The sequence below is a fragment of the Coregonus clupeaformis genome, chromosome 19, assembly GCF_020615455.1.
Source record: "Coregonus clupeaformis isolate EN_2021a chromosome 19, ASM2061545v1, whole genome shotgun sequence".
NCBI lineage: Eukaryota > Metazoa > Chordata > Actinopteri > Salmoniformes > Salmonidae > Coregonus > Coregonus clupeaformis.
The window spans coordinates 12,045,895-12,070,034 of NC_059210.1; the positions used below are offsets into that span (position 1 = coordinate 12,045,895).

The following is a 24,140-nucleotide window of genomic DNA, read 5'->3' on the forward strand; positions in this document are numbered from 1 at the left end:
CCATTAAAAAACAGCCGTTTCCAGCTACAATAGCCATTTAGAACATTAACAATGTCTACACTGTATTTCTGATCAATTTGATGTTAATTTAATGGACAAAAAAATTGCTTTTCTTTCGAAAACAAGGACATTTGTAAGTGACCCCAAACTTTTGAACGGTAGTGTATATATATTCTTCTGTCGCGTGTGCAATGATGTCCGAGGGGGGGAAAAACAGTGTTCGTTGTTTGCAGTAACTTCTTTGTTGTTGTAACATCCAAAATGGATGTGCCAGTTGCACCAATTAAGGATTCCAATTATAAACATTTTCAACAGTATTAGTATTAGAAACATGGGTGAATGTAAGGTTTCAATATTGGTCAGAATGGAACTAAATTAAGTAGGTTCTGTGCTCCAGTTTACTCAGTTTATCCACCTCCTGGTCCATCTCAGGGTCAATGAGCAGCTCTGACTTTTTTGGCAGGGCACCTAGCAGCGACAACACACAGTTATGAACATCAGATAAGCAGCCCACGCCCATTGTAATGGTGATATGTTAAAATGAAAAGCCTGCCAAGGTTCATTGTAGTATTGCATGGTTTGCATTTGTATTGTATTATGAGAACAGTAGTCTTTGTTATGAACAGAAAACAACACTGTAGTTCTCACCAATGTCCTGGTTGACATCCTCATGTCTGACCAGAGCCATCACAAAGCCATAGGTTACTCTGTGTTTTCTCCATGACCTCTCTAAAGGCAGGTGTAGAAGGATGGCTATGTAGAAACACACAATATCAATAAATCACTAACTTAATCAAGCATTATGTATCCTAGTTAAATTGAATACAACTGTATTTGTCCTTTTAGGCCAATTACTAATCCCAGGAAGAGCCTCACAAAGAGGTATAATCTTGTGAGTACAAATGTTGACTGAAAATCATTGATTATTTCTATTGTCATTGTAATCTTCAGATTTATTTAGAGCAATTTATTGTAATGAAACTGTTCCTTACTTGTGTTTGAACCTCTCACAACGTCCCTCAAAGCATTCTCCGAACACAGATGAGCCCACTCCTTCCTGAGTCTGTTTCCTCTGTGGCCACCAGGGGGAGCTGTTTCACTGAGGTAGAGGTGGGGATGATCACAGTGTTGGGGCTCTTCCCTGACAGCAGGTCCTGGTAGATCACAGCAATGATCTCCAGGAACTCTAAGTGGAAAGTAAAAGGATACAGGATTTCAGGTGACACTGTGCAGTCTAGAGTCTACCCAATCAGAGGCTGAAAAGGAGCTAGGGCTCTAGATTTGGAGTTATGTGATCATCATTTTTGTTTTAGTCACCTTTATTTCAATCAAATCAAATTTTATTGGCCACATGCGCCGAATACAACAGGTGCAGACATTACAGTGAAATGCTTACTTACAGCCCTTAACCAACAGTGCATTTATTTTAAATAAAAAAGTAAAATAAAACAACAAAAAAAGTGTTGAGATTAAAAGAGCAGAAGTAAAATAAAATAACAGTAGGGAGGCTATATATACAGAGACCTGGATAATGTACTACGCAGTAGTAAACCAATTTCTCTGGTCGTTGCATTGTGCAGACGAAATTACCTTCAAAGTAGAACTGGATTTGGAAAGAGTAGAGGAAGTGTGAGAACATGAGGCAGTCCATGGCATCATCCATCAGCACTATCCTATGTTGAAAGATATGAGTTGGATATGGCCATAGTGTATACTTGAAAGGTTCACAGTCATGTCTTGACAATCCAGAGATGAAAGCATGCTTAACTTAATGTAATGTAATACTGGACAATTTCAATGAATAATGCCAAATCACAGACCTTGCTGCATGTTGTACCATCTCCACTTGAATGTCTGGACAGAGGAGCTGCAGAAGCGAGCTGTACTCCAACATGGCCAGGAAGTCTGTAGCAAGCAGAGCACATAACCTATAACAACACTGACAAACACCAGGGATATTCATTGTATCTACTGTATATAACTCAACGGCACACACAGGAGGTCCTTTTTATAATAGAGTAGAATTCCATAACTTTTTTACTAAATTATATTCACATTTCTCATATGGTCAAAGACAGTGTTACCACATCACACAGACACACTCACATTAGACCTGCCTTCCTTCTTTCCAATCTGTCTGATGCACCTCCAGAGAACGCGGATAAAGGAGGCCCTGTTATGAGCTGTGGCCTTGATGTAGATAAACTCTCTGAACAGGACATGGTTGCCATTCTTCACGCTGCTGAAGCTGTCAACCAATCACAAAGGAAGTCAAATACAACATGAGTGAGGACCAAATATTGGTTTCCATTAGTTACCCCAGCCACAAAGTAAAAAATTGGCTATATCGTAAACATTCATGAAAACCAAAATTAGATTTGTCTTAATTGAAGGTTAGGCATAAGGTTAGCAGTGTGGTTAAGGTTAGGTTTTATAATAACTTTTTAAGAAGATGAATTTGAGAAATAGCCTGTGTTTATGACTTTGTAAAACATTTATGAAAAATAAAACACTAATATATGTTGATTAGATAAGTATTCAACACTGAGTCAATACATGTAAGAATCACCTTTGGCAGCGATTATGGCTGTCAGTCTTTCTGGGTAAGTCTCTAAGAGCTTTCCACACCTGGATTGTGCAACATTTGCCCATTATTATTTTTTAAATTCTTCAAGCTCTGTCAAATTGGTTGTTGAACATTGCTAGACAACCATTTTCATGTATTGCCATAGATTTTCAAGCAGATTTAAGTCAAAACTGTAACTCGACAAGTCAGGAACATTCACTGTCTTCTTGGTAAACTAATCCAGTGTAGATTTGGCCTTGTGTTTTAGGTTATTGTCCTTCTGAAAGGTGAATTAATCTCCCAGTGTCTGGTGGAAAGCAGATTGAACCAGGTTTTCCTCCATTCCGTTTCTTTTTTAATCCTGAAAAACTCCCCAGTCCTTAACGATTACAAGCATACCCATAATATGATGCAGCCACCACTATGCTTGAAAATATGGAGAGTGGTACTCAGTAATGTGTTGTATTGGATTTTCTCCAAACATTTTATATAAAAGGACAAAAAGTTGCTTTGCAAACAGGATGCATGTTTTGGAATATTTGAATTCTGTACAGGCTTCCTTCTTTTCACTCTGTCAATTAGGGTAGTATTGTGGAGTAACTACGATCTTGTTGATCCATCCTCAGTTTTCTCCTCTCACAGCCACTAAACGCTGTAACTGTATTAAAGTCACCGTTGGCCTCATGGTGAAATCCCTGAGCGGTTGTATTCCTCTCTGGCAACTGAGTTAGGAAGGATGGCTGTATCTTTTGTAGTGACTGGGTGTATTGATACACCATCCAAAGTGTAATTAATAACTTCACCATGCTCAAAAGGGATATTCAATGTCTGCTTTTAATTTTTAATTTACCCATCTACCAATAGGTGCCCTTCTTTAAAAGGCATTGGAAAACCTCCCTGGTCTGTGTGGTTAAATCTGTGTTTGAAATTCACTGCTCGACTGAGGGACCTTACAGATAATTGTATGTGTGGGGTACAGAGGTGAGGTAGTCATTCAAAAATCATCTTAAACATTTTTATTACACACAGAGTGAGTCCATGCAACTTAATATCTGACTTGTTAAGACATTTTTTACTCCTGAACTTATTTAGGCTTGCCATAACAAAGGGGTTGAATTGACTCAAGACATTTTAGCTTTTCATTTTAAATTAATTTGTTTAAAGAAAATCGAAAAACATAATTCCCCTTTGACATTATGGGCTGTTGTGTGTAGGCCAGTGACACAAATCTAAATGTAATTAATCCATTTAAAATTCAGGCTGTAACACAACAAAATATGGAAAAAGTCAAGGGGTATGAATACTTTCTGAAGGCACTGTACATTCCATTTCTGCAGTACATTTGACAAACATGGGTATAACTGCTAAGAAACCCACCTTACTGAAGCACATAATATTCATATCACTCTCTATTGGCCTCGGCCTACTCACAGAGATCCTCTCAGGATCCCTCGCCCTGTACCCATCTTCCTCTACTACTCTCTCCACTGCCTCAGCATACGTACTACTCTGATCCTGGCATCCTCAACCTACCTTTCTCTTGGCACACCCTTTGTCCAATCCATGCACCTATCAATATAACACGTTGTCATCCCTACTGCCTCTGATCTGGCGGACTCAATAAACACAAATACTGCATTTGTAAATTATGTTGAGTGTTGGATTGTGCCCGTCTGTCTGTAAATGAAAGAAATATGAAATCATGCCGTCTGGTTTGCTTAAAATAAGGAATTTGATGTATGGCTTTTACTTTTTACTTTTACTCAAGTATGACAATCAAGTACTTTTTCCACCACTGTCAACTTGTGAGAAACAAGTTTTGGTTTATTTCATACCATAATTTACACGTTTTGTCAGAACTCCGGGTCAACAATGAATGCATCTCTCCTGTACAATGAAGGATTGTGCACTGTGATTTAAGATAATTGTTTGTCAAGCTAGTACTGTGATAAATTATCTCCTGTCTCAGCTGCAACCATCTGGGATGCTGCTAAAGCAACCATAAGGGGATATATTATCTCCCAATCATCTCTGATCAAGGAGCTTAGATTGGAAAAGAGGGAACATTTTAAAGCTGAGGTAAAGAACTTAGAACTTTTACACAAACAACCGCCAACTCAGGTAAATTGGAACTCACTAACTTGTACTAACTCAATTTAGACCACCCAAAGCAAGATATCTGAATAAGATCACTTTACCCACTATATCAGATGAGCATAGAACTAAGTTGAATACCCCCCTTACTTCCGAAGAGGTTTGGGAAGCTATTAAAGCAATGCCCTCCGGAAAGGCACTTTGTCTAGATGGCTCCTCTGTAGAGTTTTATAAGACGTTTTGGCCTGAGATATGCCCTATCTTTATGCCTGCTCTTATGATATGTTCGAAAGAGACCACATACCAGAGTCCTGGAAAACTGCCTCCATTAGCCTGTTACTGAAAAAAGAAAAAAGTTCATTAGAGTGCTCTTTGTTTAGACCAGCTAGTTTGTCGGAGTTGATGTTAAGATACTTGCCAAGAATGTTTAAAAAAGGTATAATCTTCGTAAATGATATCATCGGTAGGACTGGTGGAGTTATGTCGCACATGCAGCTAACAAAAACATATGGAAATGTCTGCTCTACCCAAAATTACAACCAAATAATTGCAGCCTTACCGCAAAAGTGGAAGAGGAAAGTTGAAGGGGGAGAAAGTAAGGAACTTGTCTGTCGGCCTTGCATTAAAGAACATAATTGGTTAAGGAAAACTGTGATAAATAAAAAAGTATATCAGTTTCACTTAAGGACCAAAGGATTGACAGCCGTCCCATATAGATTGCAAAATAGTTGGGAAGAGATCTTTGACGTACCGATCCCATGGCATAGTGTTTATGAACTGACACGCAAAACGACACCGGATTCAAAAATTAGAATCTTTCAATTTAAATTATTATATAAAATTATTGCTACCAATAGAATGTTATTTATATGGGGGGATACAATCTTCCCAGCTCTGCAGATTTTGCTGTGAAGAGATAGAATCATTAGATCATTTGTTTTGGTTCTGTCCATTTGTAGCTTGTTTTTGGACACAGGTCCAGGAATGGCTAAAGGATTGCAATATTTACCTGGAACTAACCTTGCAGATAGCATTACTGGGTGATCTGAAAAGTCATAGTCAATCAATCAATAATATAATAATACTTTTAGCAAAAATGTTTATTTTTAATTCACAATCTGTAGAAGCAATGAAAATAGAAAGGTTCAGAACTTTTGTAAAACATCACAGTACGGTTGAAATATATATGGCAAATAGAAATCCTATATGGATGGTGTTAAGAGATAGATGGGAGGTATTGAATAGAGTTGAAGGATGGGACTAATAACAAATAACAACAAATAATAACAAAGATAGCTAATAATGTAAGCATACTGTGTCCATAATAAGTATATAGGTTGTATGTTGGGAGCTTTTGGGAAAGAGCACAGTTAGAAAGATATGGCATTTAGAAGCAATGATCGGAGAGGTTGAGAGTAGAAGAAGTTCAGGAGCAAAAGAAAAAAAAAATATATATATATATATATATATATATATATATATATATATATAGATATATATAGATATAGAATTATTGTAAAATTAACTCTGTCCATAAGGTGTAGATAGTAAGTATAGACCGGAAGTAGAGGCCTGGGCGTTGTTGTTCACTAATTTACTCCAAGTAGGGAAAGGATGGTGGGGTTGAAAAGTAATAAAGGGGAATATATTTATAAAAAATAAAATAAAACATGGGGGATTGGAAGTGATGCAGACAATTACATTGATAGAAGATACAATCTATCTGCAATATTAAGCTGATCCATCCCCCCCCCAAAAAAAAAAATAATAATAATAATAAAAAGATACTTGCCAAGACGCTTGCAGAATGGAAATCCTGCTTCCAGACCTCATTAAGCCTGGTCAGACTGTCTTTGTCAAATCCAGATTTGGAACGGACAATGTGAGACACACTTTGAATATCATAAACCATCTTGGCAGGAAGAAAGACCTCTCACTCATTGTCTCTCTAGATGCCGAAAAGGCCTTTGACAGAGTTGAATGGGAATTAGTGTAATCTGTACTAGTAAAGGTGAATCTGGGCGATTGTTCTATTAATTACTGTACTCTGCTCCATCAGCAGCAGTTAACACAAATGGTTGGCTATCAGAAATATGTTCTATTGGTAGGGTTTGTCGCCAAGGCTGTCCTTTGTTGCCTGGACTGTTCTCATTGGTCATAGAACTATTGGCTGTGGCAATAAGGTGTAGCAATGACATCAGGGGCATTTCAGTGGGAGATGAAAAACATAGAGGCGCATGCACATACCGATAGGACGCATTGGTTGTTAAATGTAGAAACCAGACAACAAAGTTTATATTAAGCCTTTAAAATCGATAAATAAACATATCTCCAAGCAGGAGAGAGTGAACAGTCAGTTATGTACAACAGCGAACCAATCAGTTGGTAAAGAGGCGCGGTGACACGAATCCAACATGCCATGGCTTCCCCCAGAGGAAAACACAAGGAGCAACTTGGAGATGCAAACAAGAGTAATGAACAGCTAAAGGATATCCAGGAAAACATAGCTAAAATGCTCTCAATGCACACCAAAACAAACAAACTGCTACAATCTGTTGTTAAAAAAGTTGATTTGCTCGAAAAGGAAGTAGAAGGTATCGTGTCAGACACGCACAACCAAGGCAGGCACATGAACAAACAAAACAACAAAATTAGCCTTTTGGAAACAATGTTGCAAACTTTAGAAGAGGAATTCGATCAGCAAGAAAACAGAATGAGACGTAACATGAGAATATTGTCCTCACCAGAAGACGAGGAACAAGGAGACCTTTCCAGCTACGTGGTCAAACTGATATCAGAGGAACTTGATGTGGGTATATCACCAGAAGATATGTAACAATGCCATAGGATCGGCGTGAAACTGAAGAACGCTAAATACCTTTGTAACGGTAAACTTCAAACTTTGGAACTATCAGACCAAAATTAACATTCTGAAGGCACAAGGTGCAAAGGAAATCCAAATCCACGGCCAGTCCATTCGATTCATCCAGGACATGTCTGCTAGGCTGAGAAAACCCCCCCGCAAGGAATACATTCCGATCAGACAGTCACTGGAGGAAAAAGGGATCAAATCTCAGCTCCGCTTCCCGGCAGTGCTGTGGGTATGGAAGGGAAGGCAAAGGATGGAATTCACAAGCGCAGATGAAGCCCTATTCAAGCTGCAAGAAACCTTTTCCAGTTGAAGGAGGACTGCCCCTTGTACTGAGGAGAGGACGAAGAGGGAAAAAAGCAATGAGCTCGCTAGGCCTCTCAACCCCAGACCACTTGTATGGCGTCTTGTGGGCAAGCGGTTTGCTGATGATAGTAAATTGAAACAATATTCTTTACCCCTCCCCTCAATACAATCTATACTCTACACTCCTCAAGTATCTGTTCTTCTCTATGAAGTAATGATAAAGAGGTAGCCGATGCCAACGGGCTAAATGGAAACTGAAATATACCATGTATGTCAATAACTGTTCTATGGATGTGTGTGTGCATGTGAGTGTAGATATGTGTGGGTGTGTGTGTCTGTGCATATGAATGGGACTGTGAGGGATGGTGAATATGTGTAGGAGGGTGGGAGAGAATGGATGTGTGGATGCATAGGGTATATGTTGAGTGGGAATGGATGAGTAAGTTGGTGGATGGGTGTAAATGTGTCTGAGAGGAAAGGAGGGTGGGAAAAGATGGGAGGTTGGGACAAGCTTGGTTTGGTGGGCAAGGATGGGAGGTTTGGACAAGCTTGGCTTGGGTGGGGTAAAGGGTGGAGAGGGACAAGTTTGGCTTGGGAGAGAAGGAAGGAAGGAAGGATTGATCTATACTACAATGTAATGGTATTTATTTTTGTGACCTGCAAACCTGCTGTAAAATGAATAAGAGTTCTGGACCGATTAGGAGGATGTCAAGTCATTATAACTAAGATTCAATGGTGCTTATTGGTGAGAGTGGAGATGGGTTCTATCTGAGAGATTGGGACAGGGTGGCTGAGAGGACATCAGACACTTACCTGAAGTATGTGTGGTGCCTCCACTCCTCTCACTTCGGTCTCTTGGTGGACCCACTCTCCCCAAGTAGAGCCCACCAACCACTATACTTTAATTTAATTCACAAGGTTTTACAAACTGACCACAGTACTTAAGAGGTAGTCTTTCTCCAATGTACAATAAACAAAAATGTAAACACAACATGCAACAATTTCAAAGATTTTACTGAGTTACAGTTAACATAAGGATATCAGTCATTTGAAATAAATGCATTAGGCCCTAATCTACGGATTTCACGACTGGGAATACAGATATGCATCTGTTTGTCACAGATACCTTAAAAAAAAAAAGTAGGGGTGTGGATCAGAAATCCAGCTGGTATCTGGTGTGACCACCATTTGCCTCATGCGACACATCTCCTTTGCATAGAGTTGATCAGGCTGTTGTTCCACTCCTCTTCAATGGCTGTGTGAAGTTGCTGGATATTGGCAGGAACTGAAACACGCTCTCGTACACGTCGATCCAGAGCATCCCAAACATGCTCAATGGGTGACATGTCTGGTGATTATGCAGGCCATGGAAGAACTGGGACATTGTCAGCTTCCAGGAATTGTGTACAGATCCTTGCGACATGGTGCCGTGCATTATCATGCTGAAACATGAGGTGATGGTGGTGGATGAATGGCAAGAAAATGGGCCTCAGGATCTCATTTTAAATTTTAGTCATTTAGCAGACGCTCTTATCCAGAGCGATTTACAGTTAGTGAGTGCATACATTTATTTAATTTTTTTATTTTTTCATACTGGCCCCCCGTGGGAATCGAACCCACAACCCTGGCGATGCAAGCGCCATGCTCTACCAACTGAGCTACACGGGACTAAACCGTGTAGTCGTTGTCCGTAGTTTATGCCTGCCCATACCATAACCCCAGCGCCACCATGGGGCACTCTGTTCAAAATGTTGACATCAGCAAACCGCTTGCCCACAAGACGCCATACAAGTGGTCTGGGGTTGAGAGGCCGGTTGGACATACTGCAAAATTCTCTAAAACGACGTTGGAGGCGGCTTATGGTAAAGAAATTAACATTAAATTCTCTGGCAACAGCTCTGGTGGACTTTCCTGCAGTCAGCACGCCAATTGCACACTCCCGCACACCTGCCAGGTGGATGGATTATCTTGGCAAAGGAGAAATGCTCACTAACAGGGTTGTAAACATATTTGTGCACAACATTAGAGAGAAATACGCTTTTTAAGGCGTATGAAAAATGTCTGTGATCTTTTATTTCAGCTCATGAAACATGGGACCAATACTTTGCATGTTGCATTTATATTTTTGTTCAGTGTATGAAGTTGTTTATGTTCTTAGCTTTATCCTTTGAAAATAGACAGGTGAAACGATTCTGGGGATAAGCATGTACATCTTCAAAATGTACCCATTGTTCCTCTTTAGTTCATTTAAGTGCACTGAGTATACAAAACATTATATTGCTATTTTCTTGACATAGACTGACCAGGTGAATCCAGGTGAAAGCTATGATCCCTTATTGATGTCACTTGTTAAATCCACTTCAATCAGTGTAGATGAAGGGGAGGAGTCACATTTTTAAGCCTTGAGCCAATTGAGACATGGATTGTGTATGTGTGCCATTGAGGGTAAATGGGCAAGACAAACTGTTTAAGTGCCTTTGAACGGGGTATGGTAGTAAGTGCCAGGCACACCGGTTTATGTCAAGAACTGCAACGCTGCTGGGTTTTTCATGCTCAACAGTTTCCCGTGTGTATCAAGAATGGTTCATCACCCAAAGGACATCCAGCCAACTTGACACAACTGTGGGAAGCATTGGAGTCAACATGGGCCAGCATCCCTGTGGAACGCTTTCGACACATTGTAGAGTCTATGCCCTGACGAATTGAGGCTGTTCAGAGGCCAAAAAGGGGCGCAACTCAATATTAGGAAGGTGTTCCTAATGTTTTGTACACTCAGTGTATAAGAAGTATCAAAACATTTTTTTTTTCAAGCAACAGTACCAGTGCCAGTCTACACATTTTAAAGTTGTTTGGGTGTTGGTAGCTTTTGCGGTTTGGCGCTACAGGTGGTGGAGGAAAGAAAATAATAAGTTTGTTGGATTTTAGAAGTTGTTCCTGCTTTCAGAAAGCACACCTGATAACATGAATACCAATAATAACAATCCTAAAAATATTAATAATTATAATATGGGATTTCTTTGAAACTGTGACCTTACTTCTTCCCCACAGAACAGGCAATGGTTCTGGAGTGACGGCTCCAAATTTGATTACCAGAACTGGGGGAGAGGAGAGCCCAGTAATTCTGGTGGCAGAGAGCCATGTATTCAAATGAACGCGGGAGGTACAGTTGGCCCACTATCATTCACTGATCCATTCATCAAATGAAAGTTTTTCATAGTACATTTAACAAATACATCTGACACACACACAAACAATTATATTGTTGTGTCTACATCGGAGTTGATTTAAGAGTGAATTTCTGTTCCGTGTTTCCTCTGAAGGTGAAAACATGTGGAACGATTTAAACTGTGGACTTGCCCTCGGTGTGCGCCCTAAGAACATGATAAATACAGCAAAACATCCACTCAACTGAAACAAAAAATGCAACTCCATAGTGTCAGCATCTTAACTGAACACTTTATTGTAAAGTCAAATAATTAGAAAATTATTTGTTGCTGTAAAATGTAAGTTTTAGTCACTTGCTGTGCATAAATGTTGAGCTATGGTTCTGTGGTTTGTTGTGAATAAAACTGGTGTACACATTATTTTCTCTCGAGTCGTTATTAAACATGAATGAACTGCCATAACAAACAATCTATGTAACTTTAAAATAAGTTCAAAACTATCATGTGGATGTCATAGACGGTCAGAGCACTGTCTATGAATTTGAGATGTGTTATATTTCCCTACCCCATCCCTTCCCTGTACAACAAGTAGTGGGGCGGCCGTTTTGTTGTTTTTCGAATCCCAGGATGTTTCTTTACACTTCCAAACTCTCACTGAGTATAGACATGTGAGTACAATATGTGCTTGTTACAGCCAAATGTATTAGTCTTGTATGGTGTGGTACTCCCAGCGTGACAGGGTCATGCACAGAGCTTTGGTGCGGCAGGTGGTCAAAGTGAAAAAAGGCAAACCCCAACCCCCCCAAAAAAATCTACCTTAATTAACTGCTCCGGTAGCTAAATTATATATTTTTTAACATTGGCCAACATTTTCTGCAAAAACACACATTGTAGGCTAAGCAAGCTAGAACCACAGATGAAAGGGAGTTTGTTAAAAGTATAATTTGCCAGAACCACTACTGGGGTGGGCTATGTCAGCTGATCATGGCGAATGGAGGATAGATCAATCAGCTAGTAAACTAGGCTTTGCAAAAGACAAAAGGGTAAACCCAGACATGTCATAGGTGGTACAAATCAAAAGCATCCGTTTAGAACTTCTTCTCACCACCATAATGACAAGCGACGTAAAAGGAATAATAGCGTCATCTTTCGGCTGGTTGGGCTAAGGTTCTTATCAACGGAGAGGGTAGGGTTGAAACAATCAGGATTCATTTTCATGCATATTGCAGTGTCTGTAATTATACGGTTAAATATAGATATTTAAATGTATTCATTACATACATTTTACAGCTGACATTGCATTTTCATGTTACTGTGGTGAGTTAGCCTTGGTAGGTTTCCATGGGAAACGTCACCGGATGTTTTGGGTTTCATCAATTAAACCCCGCATGGAACATCGGGATTCTAAGGTTGAATTAGAGGGTGATGCTTCTGGAATGTATACACTGATTGAGTAGGTGAAGTTATGGAGATTGTCCTCCTATTAGAGAGACGGTGACAGTGAGAGTCCACGATGAGAACCACTTGATCCACAGTAAGTTCCCTTCCCTCCTTCCTCCACTTCTGTCTTTCATGTAGACTTCGCAAGTGATAGCGGACGAACTGGGACCAAAAGTGATAGGCAAGGACTTGGCTATGCCTCCAGTGGTGTTTCCCTATGATGTTACTGGAGTCATACAAAAATTGAGGAAGAGATGAGTCGTAGTGTCCCATGAGTAGGAGGGGCGATGTGACGCGATCTGGGTCCCCGACATTGGAGGAGATGTACCCGGGGGGTTTTGCGTCCAAGATTCCCTCCACTTCGGTAAGCACAGTGTGGGGAAAGGTTTCAGTGACGGTCTGTTCCTTGAGTATGACCTTGAGAACAGGCTTCACTGATTTCACCTCTTTCCCACAATCGACCAAAGTGAGGAGCGCTTGGTGGGTTGAACGGGAATGTTATCCTCTGTTCTGCCAACTGTTCCTTCAGGTGGGGGGCCATCGCCTTGAAGGCCTCTCGCAGTTCTTGGTCTCCTCCAATGAAGTTCGCACCATTGTCCGAAAGAAGCTTGAAAAGGCTTCCCTCAACGTGCAATGAACCGTCTTAGAGACATCAGGAAGGCATCGGCATCCAGGCTCTCCAGGAGTTCCAGGTAGGTGCAGCGGCTGGTCATACATTTGAAGACGATGCCCCATCAGTTTCGTTGCGACGTCAGATTTTTATGTTGAATGGTCCGAAACAATCCATTCCGGTAGAGTAGAAGGGTGGCTTGTACAGTCGAGGACGAGCAGGAGGTACAGTGGGGAGAACGAGTATTTGATACACTGCCGATTTTGCAGGTTTTCCTACTTAAAAAGCATGTAGATGTCTCTAATTTTTATCATAGGTACACTTCAGCTGTGAGAGACGGAATCTAAAACAAAAATCCAGAAAATCACATTGTATGATTTTTAAGTAATTAATTTGCATTTTATTGCATGACAAGTATTTGATCACCTACCAACCAGTAAGAATTCCGGCTCTCACAAACCTGTTCGTTTTTCTTTAAGAAGCCCTCCTGTTCTCCACTCATTACCTGTATTAGCTGCACCTGTTTGAACTCGTTACCTGTATAAAAGACACCTGTCCACACACTCAATCAAACAGACTCCAACCTCTCCACAATGGCCAAGACCAGAGAGCTGTGTAAGGGCATCAGGGATACAATTGTAGACCTGCACAAGGCTGGGATGGGCTACAGGACAATAGGCAAGCAGCTTGGTGAGAAGGCAACAACTGTTGGCGCAATTATTAGAAAATGGAAGAAGTTCAAGATGACGGTCAATCACCCTCGGTCTGGGGCTCCATGCAAGATCTCACCTCGTGGGGCATCAATGATCATGAGGAAGGTGAGGGATCAGCCCAGAACTACACAGCAGGACCTGGTCAATGACCTGAAGAGAGCTGGGACCACAGTCTCAAAGAAAACCATTAGTAACACACTACGCCGTCATGGATTAAAATCCTGCAGTGCACGCAAGGTCCCCCTGCTCAAGCCAGTGCATGTCCAGGCCCGTCTGAAGTTTGCCAATGACCATCTGGATGATCCAGAGGAGGAATGGGAGAAGGTCATGTGGTCTGATGAGACAAAAATATAGCTTTTTGGTCTAAACTCCACTCGCCGTGTTTGGAGGAAGAAGAAGGATGAGTACAACCCCAATAACACCATCCCAACCGTGAAGCATGGAGGTGGAAACATCATTCTTTGGGGATGCTTTTCTGCAAAGGGGACAGGACGACTGCACCATATTGAGGGGAGGATGGATGGGGCCATGTATCGCGAGATCTTGGCCAACAACCTCATTCCCTCAGTAAGAGCATTGAAGATGGGTCGTGGCTGGGTCTTCCAGCATGACAACGACCCGAAACACACAGCCAGGGCAACTAAGGAGTGGCTCCGTAAGAGGCATCTCAAGGTCCTGGAGTGGCCTAGCCAGTCTCCAGACCTGAACCCAATAGAAAATATTTGGAGGGAGCTGAAAGTCTGTATTGCCCAGTGACAGCCCCGAAACCTGAAGGATCTGGATGAGGTCTGTATGGAGGAGTGGGCCAAAATCCCTTCTGCATTGTGTGCAAACCTGGTCAAGACCTACAGGAAATGTATGATCTCTGTAATTGCAAACAAAGGTTTCTGTACCAAATATTAAGTTCTGCTTTTCTGATGTATCAAATACTTATGTCATGCAATAAAATGCAAATGAATTACTTAAAAATCATACAATGTGATTTTCTGGATTTTTGTTTTAGATTCTGTCTCTCACAGTTGAAGTGTACCTATGATAAAGATTACAGACCTCTACATGCTTTGTAAGTAGGAAAACCTGCAAAATCGGCAGTGTATCAAATACTTGTTCTCCCCACTGTAGGTGTGCCATCTTTGGAACTTTAGGTTGGGCGCGCCATCTTTGGCATTGCAAACAGGTGTGCTGAAACTTCCGGATGGCTTCACTTCCCCACAGAATCCAGTATCTACGACGCAGTTCCGCCAGAACCCTCTCCGGGCCGGGATGGAAGAGAGTCTCATCAAAATCTTGAATGAGTAGCTTGGTCAGTGGATGATGCAGATCCAAGACGATGGGGTGCATAGCATCCATCTCCAGGTGCTATGTTCTTCGCAGTCTACCGCCAACTCTTAGGAGTCCTGAATCCTTATCATACTCAGGAGACAAGGGACCCAGACGACTGTTAGAAGGTGTAGAACGGTTTGTCGTGACAGCCTTGACCTCTTCAGGAAACAATTCCATCTGAGCTTGGCTTCAGGAGGAGGTTCTCTGCGGCTATGTAGTCTGCTGCTTCTGATTAAACATGCCTTGGATGTCACCACGTACAGCTATGACATATTGACGGAATCTGAGGAGGACACCAAGCAGGGATGGCCCCAAGGTTGGTCCAGGGAGGAGAAGGTTATTGAGCAACTGTCCTTTATGCTGGAACGAACAGTTAAACACAATACTATCCTTTCCATTGTGATGCACAATATGGTGGGCTATAAACCAGGACTCAGTAGATTGTTCAGCTACCTCGGGTGGCACCAGTGACACGTAACCTGTCGTCTGCAGCTTCTTGATCTTCTGACAGTACACCTCTGTGCATTTTGAGTCGTTGGAGAGTCTTCGCTCTGTGCTACGAAGGCTTGGCAGTACAACTTCCTTTGGAGAATGGAGAGTTGCATCGTTGACTCGACGAAGCAGGGGTGTAGCGTAGCGCGGAACCCCATCAACTTCTATGCTAGAGGAGGACTTCTGGAGAAGTGTCATGGCTTGCTGGTCTTGTTTTGAGCGAGTCACCAGCTTCTCACTCACATAGGGAAGGGTATCGATCTGCCAAAGTCACTTCACATTTTTGAAGAGCTCAGCGGTAGGCGAAACGTTAGTGGTGAGCAGGCACTGTTGTTCAACTGGTGCTGTCTGCACAAAGCTAGTAATGCCTTGCAAGGACCAGCCAACCAGCAGGGCAATCTTGAGGAGGGAAAAGTCACTCTCTCTACCGCTCTCAAAGTAGGGCAACAACGGTTTCGGCATGCCGTATGATGAGGCAATCAGCTGATCTGTACCAGGTGGCGGAGCAGGCTCCGCGTAGGGTGCCATCTGTCCCGGGGCAGGACATGGTGCTGCTGGATTGAGATAGGGCACGCCTAAACCTGAATGGAAGCCTGGGGCTGCTGAAACTGGATAAGGCATGCTTTGTCCCGCAGGTAACTAGGGTTCACCTGGAACATGGTATGGTGTAAATCCTGATGCAGGAAATGGCGCTGCGGATGCTGGTCCAGAGTATGGAGCTGCAGGTGCTGGTTCGGGTTATGGAGCCGCAGGTGCTGGTCCTGGGTACGGAACCACGGGAGCTGGAGCAGGGTGCAGAACCACGGGAGCTGGGTGCGGAACCACGGGAGCTGGGTGTGGAACCACGGGAGCTGGGTGCGGAAGCACGGGAGCTGGTTGCAAAACCACAGGAGCTGGGTGTGGAACCACGGGAGCTGGAGAAGGGTGCAGAACCACAGGAGCTGGAGCAGGGTGCGGAACCACGGGATCTGGGTACGGAACCACAGGAGCTGCTGATGAGTGCCTCGGGTAGGCAGGGGAGAAGATGATGAGAGTCTTCATAGGCTCAACCTTGTTTCTCCTAGGTTGGCGTGTTGTGGTTGTGTCAGTGGGATAGACGCAAAGTTGTCACATGATTCATCAGACGGTGCTGGTGAGGGGCTCCTCTGCTCTGACTGAGTCATCTGGGTTCTGGCTGCATCACACCTTCATCGCTTTCTTTAAGACAGGATGTGACAAGCTTGGCTAGCTCTAGCTCATTAGCTACCTTCTGTAGATGCCGCTGCCTGTTCAGTTGTGTAGCTATTGCTTCTCGGGACGGTGAGCTTCCCCCTGTCAATGCTGAGCTTCTTCCTGTTGTGGCTGAACTCCTCTGGCTTGGCTGCTATGCATCAACACTCTACGTCGACGTTGTGTTCTTGCTCTAGCTGACGTCGTAGGTCATTAAACTCCATGAGCTTCATTCTTTCCTCCAACATAGCTGCTTGGAGGTCGGATAGATCTGGGAAGAGCTCCCCGATGAGCGGGCTCTATATCTGGAGCTGGTAGCACTCCTCTCTGATCGGATGTCCGCTCGACTACTCCTTTGTACTAACGAGGGGGGTGCCTGATTTGTGGATAGGCGTTGTTCCTGGTGAGGGAGACATTCAACAGTATAATCACCCAGGTGAGCTGGGGGATGTCTTACTCACTGGGGCCGCATGGATGGGTCAGGTGCGTCCGTATGTGTTGGATCCATATTTTCGGTTTGTTTCCTCAATCCGACTCTGAAGGACCATGTATTAGAGTGTGATGCTTCTGGAATTAATACACTGATTGAGTAGGTGAAGTTATGGAGATTGTGCTCCTATTAGAGAGACGGTGAGAGAGACAGTTCCTCAGTTTAGGGTTCTTTAATGTTGATTGGAGATGAACAATGTTTGAAATTCTGTGCCATGTCCAATTAACTGTCCATTTATCCATACAAGATGTGGCCTGAAAATAATAAACATGAATACAATGGCATCAATACTAAGATAAGGCACATTCATTTAGCAATAACAAACCAGATATACAACTCTCATCTGTTATAATAATCCAATGACTGAAACGAAAATACAAGTAGCTAGCAACATCAGACTAACCAGCTAACAAATGTAGCTAACAATATTAGATAGCTAGCATGAAAACGAGATACATAATGCTGTAATGACGAAAATATTCTTAAACTATTGACAACTTCGTCAGTAAAACAGGGGGAAAACATATACCTTACTTACAGTTCTGGTATTCACGCACAGTGATGAATAAATTGGTCAAAAAGGAAATAATGTCCAAAACAGATATTTGAGTTCACAGCAGTAGGTGGCGAGCTGCACTTGGTAATGAACTAAACACTCAGCCAGCTGGATGTCATCACTGAGTTCTTAAGGGCACAGACTTTCTTAAAAAGGCATTCACCCCATAGAATTATAAATTACAATACTAATAGAGTCATTTAATAGGATCTCTACGGTCCGAAAACTCACTTTGATGGTGTAATTTCACTTCCTTATGTTATAAAACACATTTTACCAAGACAAATATCATTCATGTTCTGATTCGTTCAGTGGGGTCTTTTTATATCCATAAAGTCGGATTTCATTACCTAATACATCTAATAATAAGCCCCAAGCTCTGTCGACAAAGAGAGATTTCTCGGTCTGTGTACGGTTGTGTTTTTTGTTTTTATTGTCTAAAGTAAATATTAACTAACGAGAAACTGAATAATGATTTGATTATTCAAATGTTGTGTTTTTAAATATCGGTTCTGGTTTAACCCGTGCAACGTAGGTTTTGGCCAATTAATAGTCATGGCTTCCTGACAACACAGAATTTGATAACAGAGTCCTTCATGTTTTTGATCTGCAAATGTAATCTAATAAACAGACTAATATTATTTATAGATTTTTTTTTGTTTCTCATTCCAATGATTTGATGATTGACAGTCACTGTAGTGGGTCATGTGATCAGCCCTGAGTCCAAATTGGCTAGTTCAGTTAGACAGTCACTTCCACCACTTTTACAACCTAAACCACTAACCTGTAGCCTACATACAGTAATTGTGGATAGGTTCAATAACATGCCAAGTTCACCACAAGCTTCTTGGTTGGGCAAACTCAACATATTTTTTTTAATGCATGCCAGAAAAGCCACTAAACAATACATTAATTGCACTATAACGGTGACAAACGGTGCCCACAAACTGTTAGGGCCTACATAAAGCTGTCCCAACTCCCAACATCAGAGTTTTATTTTCAGCACCATGGCATGAATCCTTACCACCGCTACACCTGGCTATCAGCGGAGCCTTGTCTGGCAGCGAAACAGTTCATTGAGACTCATTTACTGCCTTTTTTAAAACCATAGCTGATATGGCTGACTTGCTTAAACAAATATGGTTACTACTGACTCCTTGTGGATTTGTGTAAGTCGATAAGAACCGCATTCTCCTTCAATAATAACAAACACTAAAATGAGTTTTGAACCATACACAAACATTATTACATTTATTTTCAGTAAATTCATCATGTTTATTCTTATATCATTAACAGCTCTAAGTATAAGCAAGTACAAGCAAACGAGCTGCGACATTGGTAGGCCTATTCGTTCAGATAAATAGATGTTAGTTCAGATAAATTCAGCAAGATGTTGATGCCTTAACTTTCTCTCTCTCTGGTGACTTAAAGAAGAGTAGAGAGAGAGAGAGAGAGAGACTAGGTTAGCCTACCATTTGAAGTATTTTATTAGGCCTATGTGGTCTAAAAAGGAAGGAAAATACAATCATGAGGATCAACTTTTATATACAATATACCGGCGCATACACAGCGCATTGCGCAAACAAAACAACCCTCGCATTATCAACTGGAATTACATAGGTCTATTACTGAATTTTTTGTTGAAAACAAATATTTGAATGGGGAGAGACTGTCACTGGCAAACATGGTTACAGACCCAACATCATTATATAGTATCTCCTCCTCATCGTCAAGAAAAGCACAAGCTAATTATAATACACAAATTAAGCAAAACAATGAAATCATTCCAACATTGCCTAAAATGATGAATAAGATACTAATGAGATAGACCTATATAAGCAATAGGCTTTATTGGGGATTTATTATTCTCCTAAATTGATGGGATGACTAACTTAGAAAGAATGCATTCTTGACTGGGCTAATGTAGGTTGTGACACCTGGCAGGCTGTGATTGATGTGAAGAGCTGTTTTAGGGGGTAGAATGAGATAAGGATTGTGTCTCCAGATGCTGGAATATACTGGTTCTTTGTGATCTGTGAACCTTCCTTGGACGTAGGAATGATGTCTAAGGGAGCTGGCTCTTCTCACTATGACAGGTTGTTATGATGAACGTATGCCTGGTAACAGAAGAGGCTGGCAACAGGGGTGCATCAACGGATTGGCTGAGTAAGTTTAAACCACACTCAGTCCTTTACTCTAATTGGCCAGCAGAGAAGTGGGAAACTTTCTCTGTCAGAGTATTTGGGTATTGTTTCTGAAACAATGTGTTAGTTCTCTGGGGTGCCCTGCGAGGTATCTCAGAGAGCCCGTATATACGAAACATCATATTTACCATTGAAGGTTTTTGCATTAATTAAAATAACTAGTATATCTTAGAAGTCGTGTTGACCTCTTTTGTTCCTAATACCAGATTTGAATTGACGCGACTTTGACAATTGGTGACCTCGACGTGATCTGGTAGAAGGGACTTCGCTGGGTAAATGTCCGGCCCATTTGGTCACCTCTTTCATCGAACCGTGTGTTTCACAAACTGCCCGGGCTTCTAAAAAGGTAAGCAGATACCTATTGTTAAATAACTAAAGATCTGCACATTGGCTTTATCCAAATTAATTTTGTGAAACACCTGTCTGATGTAAGTGAACTAAATTATGAAACTATTATGAGTAGATAAGCACAATATTGTGACATGCAAACCTTTGGTAAATTTGATGTTTAAACCTTGGTACCGTAGAGTATTGTTTCACCGGCACGTACCAGAAGCCTAGGTACGGATAGGATCGGGAAATAGTACTGAAGTCTCCAGGCTAGGATCACCAGGGGTGAGAACTGGAGACACAGGGAATTATTGGCTAAGGGCGTCGGCTACTGACACATATCCATCGAGATATGGCTAGGATCAGAGGAGCGCCAAAATTTTAATTGAGTATTGTTCCTTTGACACATATTCAGAGAGATATGGCTGGGATCAAATAAGATACTGAAGTCTCTGGACCACAAATGGTGGAACCGTGAGATACAGGGATTAATTGATTAAAGTGTAACGTTGTGGCACATATCCACTGAGATATGGCTAGGATCATAATGGCCACTTAAATTTTAGATAGTGTTACGCTACTGACACATATCAGAAGGCTAGATATGGTTAGAGTCAGGGGGACACTGGGTGTTGTTGTATGCATGAGTGCGCAAATGATCACAGACGAAATAAAATAGTGAATAGGGGTTATTAAAAATAATAAACCTGTATATTAAGACGTCTGTGGCTGTCCAAACGGTATAATTTGGGAATAAATGTTGGATTTGTGGTTACTCAAACCATAGAACCCGTCAGTGACAATCGAAAACATGAAATGAAAAGTGATGAATGAGTATGACTGAACTAAAACGTTTGAACTGATATATTTGAAATATAACATTTGGTGTTTGACATAGCATAATACTGCTTTTGAATAGTTGTGTCGAAGCAATTCGGTTTAGTATTTGATTTGATGTTTGATGTTTGACATAGCATAATACTGGTTTTAGGTGCTTGGTTTGGGCTATTTGGTTTATTATTTGATTTAACGTTTGATGTTTGACCGTGCAAAATACTGGTTAAACAATTAGACCGAAATAATTCGGTTTATAAACATGCACCAACTTTAACTAATTAGGTGGGAATTATTTGATTTAAATAAATAGACTGAAGTACTTTGAATAACGGCAGAATATTGGAAAACGCGCTAAAACGAGAGAACAGCTCCTCACAGCTCCTCAAAAAGCCTGTTCCCCCTGGACAAGAAAGAAGTAGAGTTGCGAGGGGAGGGGCTGGAGAGAGCGAAAGTGTGGCTTTTGGAGCCAGAAAAGACTGGCAGTTGGCTGGGAACGCATGTGGGTATCTGATGAGAGGGTGTTCTAAACTTGCTCACCGAACGCAGACGTGCGTCATGGGTGAGAAGGTAGAGAATATTAACATTTGCGTTTTTGGTAATTTGGCAGACGCTCTTGTCCAGAGCGATTTATGGGAGCAATTGGGGTTGAGTGCCTTGCTCGAGGGCACATCGGCAGATTTTTCGTCTGGTCGGCTCGGGGATTGTAACCGGTGACCTCTCGGTTGTTGGCGTGGCGCTATTGGTCACTAAGCTGCCTGCCGCCCCATATGAGTTTAAGATTTTGGCGTTGTTGGATAATGTGATTGGAATAAACTGACCATAAGTAATGTTGTTTTAGACGTAATGTATAATATAGTACAGAGCAAATAGAGGGTTAAATTGAACTAATTATCATGGTAGAGCTAACGTTGTACAGTGAGGGAACTTCATTTTGTGTCAGAGGGTAAGATGAGATCATTAATGGTACTATTGGTGGAAATCTATTTATCATTTCAAGGCATGGAGTAACAATCTGCATTTATGAGTGTAAATTCCACTGCTGATGTGTTGATCGAATGAGTACGATGGAGTATTTAGTTTGGTAATGTTGAATGGACTATTTGTAGCGTGTTTTGGGGTTAAATAGAAAAACTAACTTATTCAATAGGGAGTCAAAGGGAGAGAGAGTTTTTTGCTGAGGTGAAAGCTACTGCGATTTTCATTTGGTGACGTCACTTGCTCTATGAACTGGGAGTAGTTACTTTGAGAGCATCGCAGATGGTGTGGAGTGACTGGCGATGTCCCTGGTTCGAACACATGTAGGGACAGTAGACAAAGCTTTCGCAGTGGGGCTATATACCTAGATTACTATGTGGATTGAGAAATGTGAAAGGTTGAATTAGATAGCTTAAATAGAAGTATTCTAGAAAAGTCTATGAAAATATGTTATAAGGTTACCATGCGCTCTCCCCGAAGGAGCAAGGGGAGGGTGAGAGACAGTACAGTTTAGATGGTAGGAACATCATTAAATGTATGCTAATCAACGATAGCAAGTATTTGTTTTATTAATTAGGGCATAATCAGAGAGAACAGTTAAATAAATTGAATAGCGAACTGAAATGGGTTAGCGGGAAAATACAAAAATAATTGGACGATTTTAGAACGATAATTTATTTTGGTTAGGATGAAAGTATGCATTGGCTGTTGTGCTGGGGAATAGCGCCAGCCTGTGGTGGGTTATGGATTTGTTACATAAACTTATATTTTAAACTAAAGTGATGGAATAGGCTACAATTATAACATTATCAGAAAAAAGACACAATTTAATGTGAAATAGATATTACAATTATTATTGATAGTTATTACAGTTATTATCATTGATCCAGTAATGATATAAGGATAGTAGAGGAAGGCAGGGGATTTAATCTCATTTAGGGAAGTTATATTAGGAAGAAAATACCATTAAATGAGGGAACATTTGATGTAACCGTGATTGTATTGGCTAAAAACTCAAATATGACATTTACAGGGGGGACAGGAACAATAGAAGGGGAGACAGATTTTCCTAGGGGGTTGAACAAATAATTGATAATGGATCATTTGAGATGAGATCACATGTAGCAGAGTTAGGGTAATCAATTAAATAATCATTGTATACTCGAGGAATTTTGAGTGGTTTAATGGATTAGTTATGAGCAATTAGATTGATACAAACAATTATTGATGGGTTAAGACTGGGGATATATCTATCATGTTTTGTGTGTACTACCATCTTTAGATTATAACCAGGAGAAAGAGATTAGCTCATCTCAGTTAGGCAGTATTTAGGTCATAAAAGTGAGCTATCAAATTGAGTGGGGCCTGGCTATTTGTGATTGTTGTTTTTTCAAATTGGGTTAAAATGGATTCACAGAGCCAGAGGCTGTACAGAGAAAGGTGGAGCCCCCATGTTGCCCTAGTGAAAGAACATTCAGAGGAATGGTTATCACTAGGTAAATGGATAAAACAGGGGAAAAACATTACTGATTGGCAGAATACACCAAATGGGGATCAGTATGGCCACTCCACTGGGAGATATAGAAGAAAGTTAAATTGGAGATTAAAAACCCAGCCCAGGGTCCACTTGGAGATACATTTTAACGGATGACAGGAAGAGATTTTCTTAACTCAGGAACAGGAGGCTGAGTTAGCAGCAATTCCGTTCAAATTATGGTCACAAGGACAATAGATGTAGGACTAATTAAGGGGGAAGCTCCAGTACAAGTGATTCCTCGATCCGATAATAGACCATAACAAAAGCAATACCTTATGAAACCAGAAGCAATAAAAGGGATAACACCTACATTTGAGCATTTACTTAAGGGAGGGGTGATAATTCCTGGAGATGAGGTACACTGCAACTCTCCAGTATTTCCTGTTAGAAAGGAGACACCTAGCGCCGACTGGAGGATGGTCATG

General features: G+C 41.3%; 1 protein-coding gene across 1 annotated transcript; it reads right to left on the reverse strand.

Moving 5' to 3' along the window:
- Positions 1–106: 106 nt before the first annotated feature.
- On the reverse strand, positions 107–15,775 carry LOC121531287 (UPF0705 protein C11orf49 homolog). Its single transcript, XM_045205198.1, has 8 exons — positions 15,539–15,775; positions 7,405–7,448; positions 2,118–2,248; positions 1,821–1,905; positions 1,591–1,673; positions 1,101–1,186; positions 993–1,063; positions 107–521 (listed from the first exon to the last, which is right to left on the reverse strand). Exons 1-8 carry the CDS (start codon positions 15,773–15,775, stop codon positions 371–373), a joined length of 888 nt encoding a protein of 295 aa, XP_045061133.1. The 3' UTR covers positions 107–370.
- Positions 15,776–24,140: the final 8,365 nt, after the last annotated feature.

Coding starts and splice junctions, on each gene's coding strand:
- LOC121531287 (XM_045205198.1), bottom strand. CDS start 15,775: ATGACACTTCTCCAGAAGTCCTCCTCTAGCATAGAAGTTGATGGGGTT. Junction 7,449..15,538: donor TGTCACTGGTGCCACCCGAG/GTAGCTGAACAA, acceptor CTCTGATATCAG/TTTGACCACGTAGCTGGAAA. Junction 2,249..7,404: donor TCCTTGTTCCTCGTCTTCTG/GTGAGGACAATA, acceptor ATTGGTTGACAG/CTTCAGCAGCGTGAAGAATG.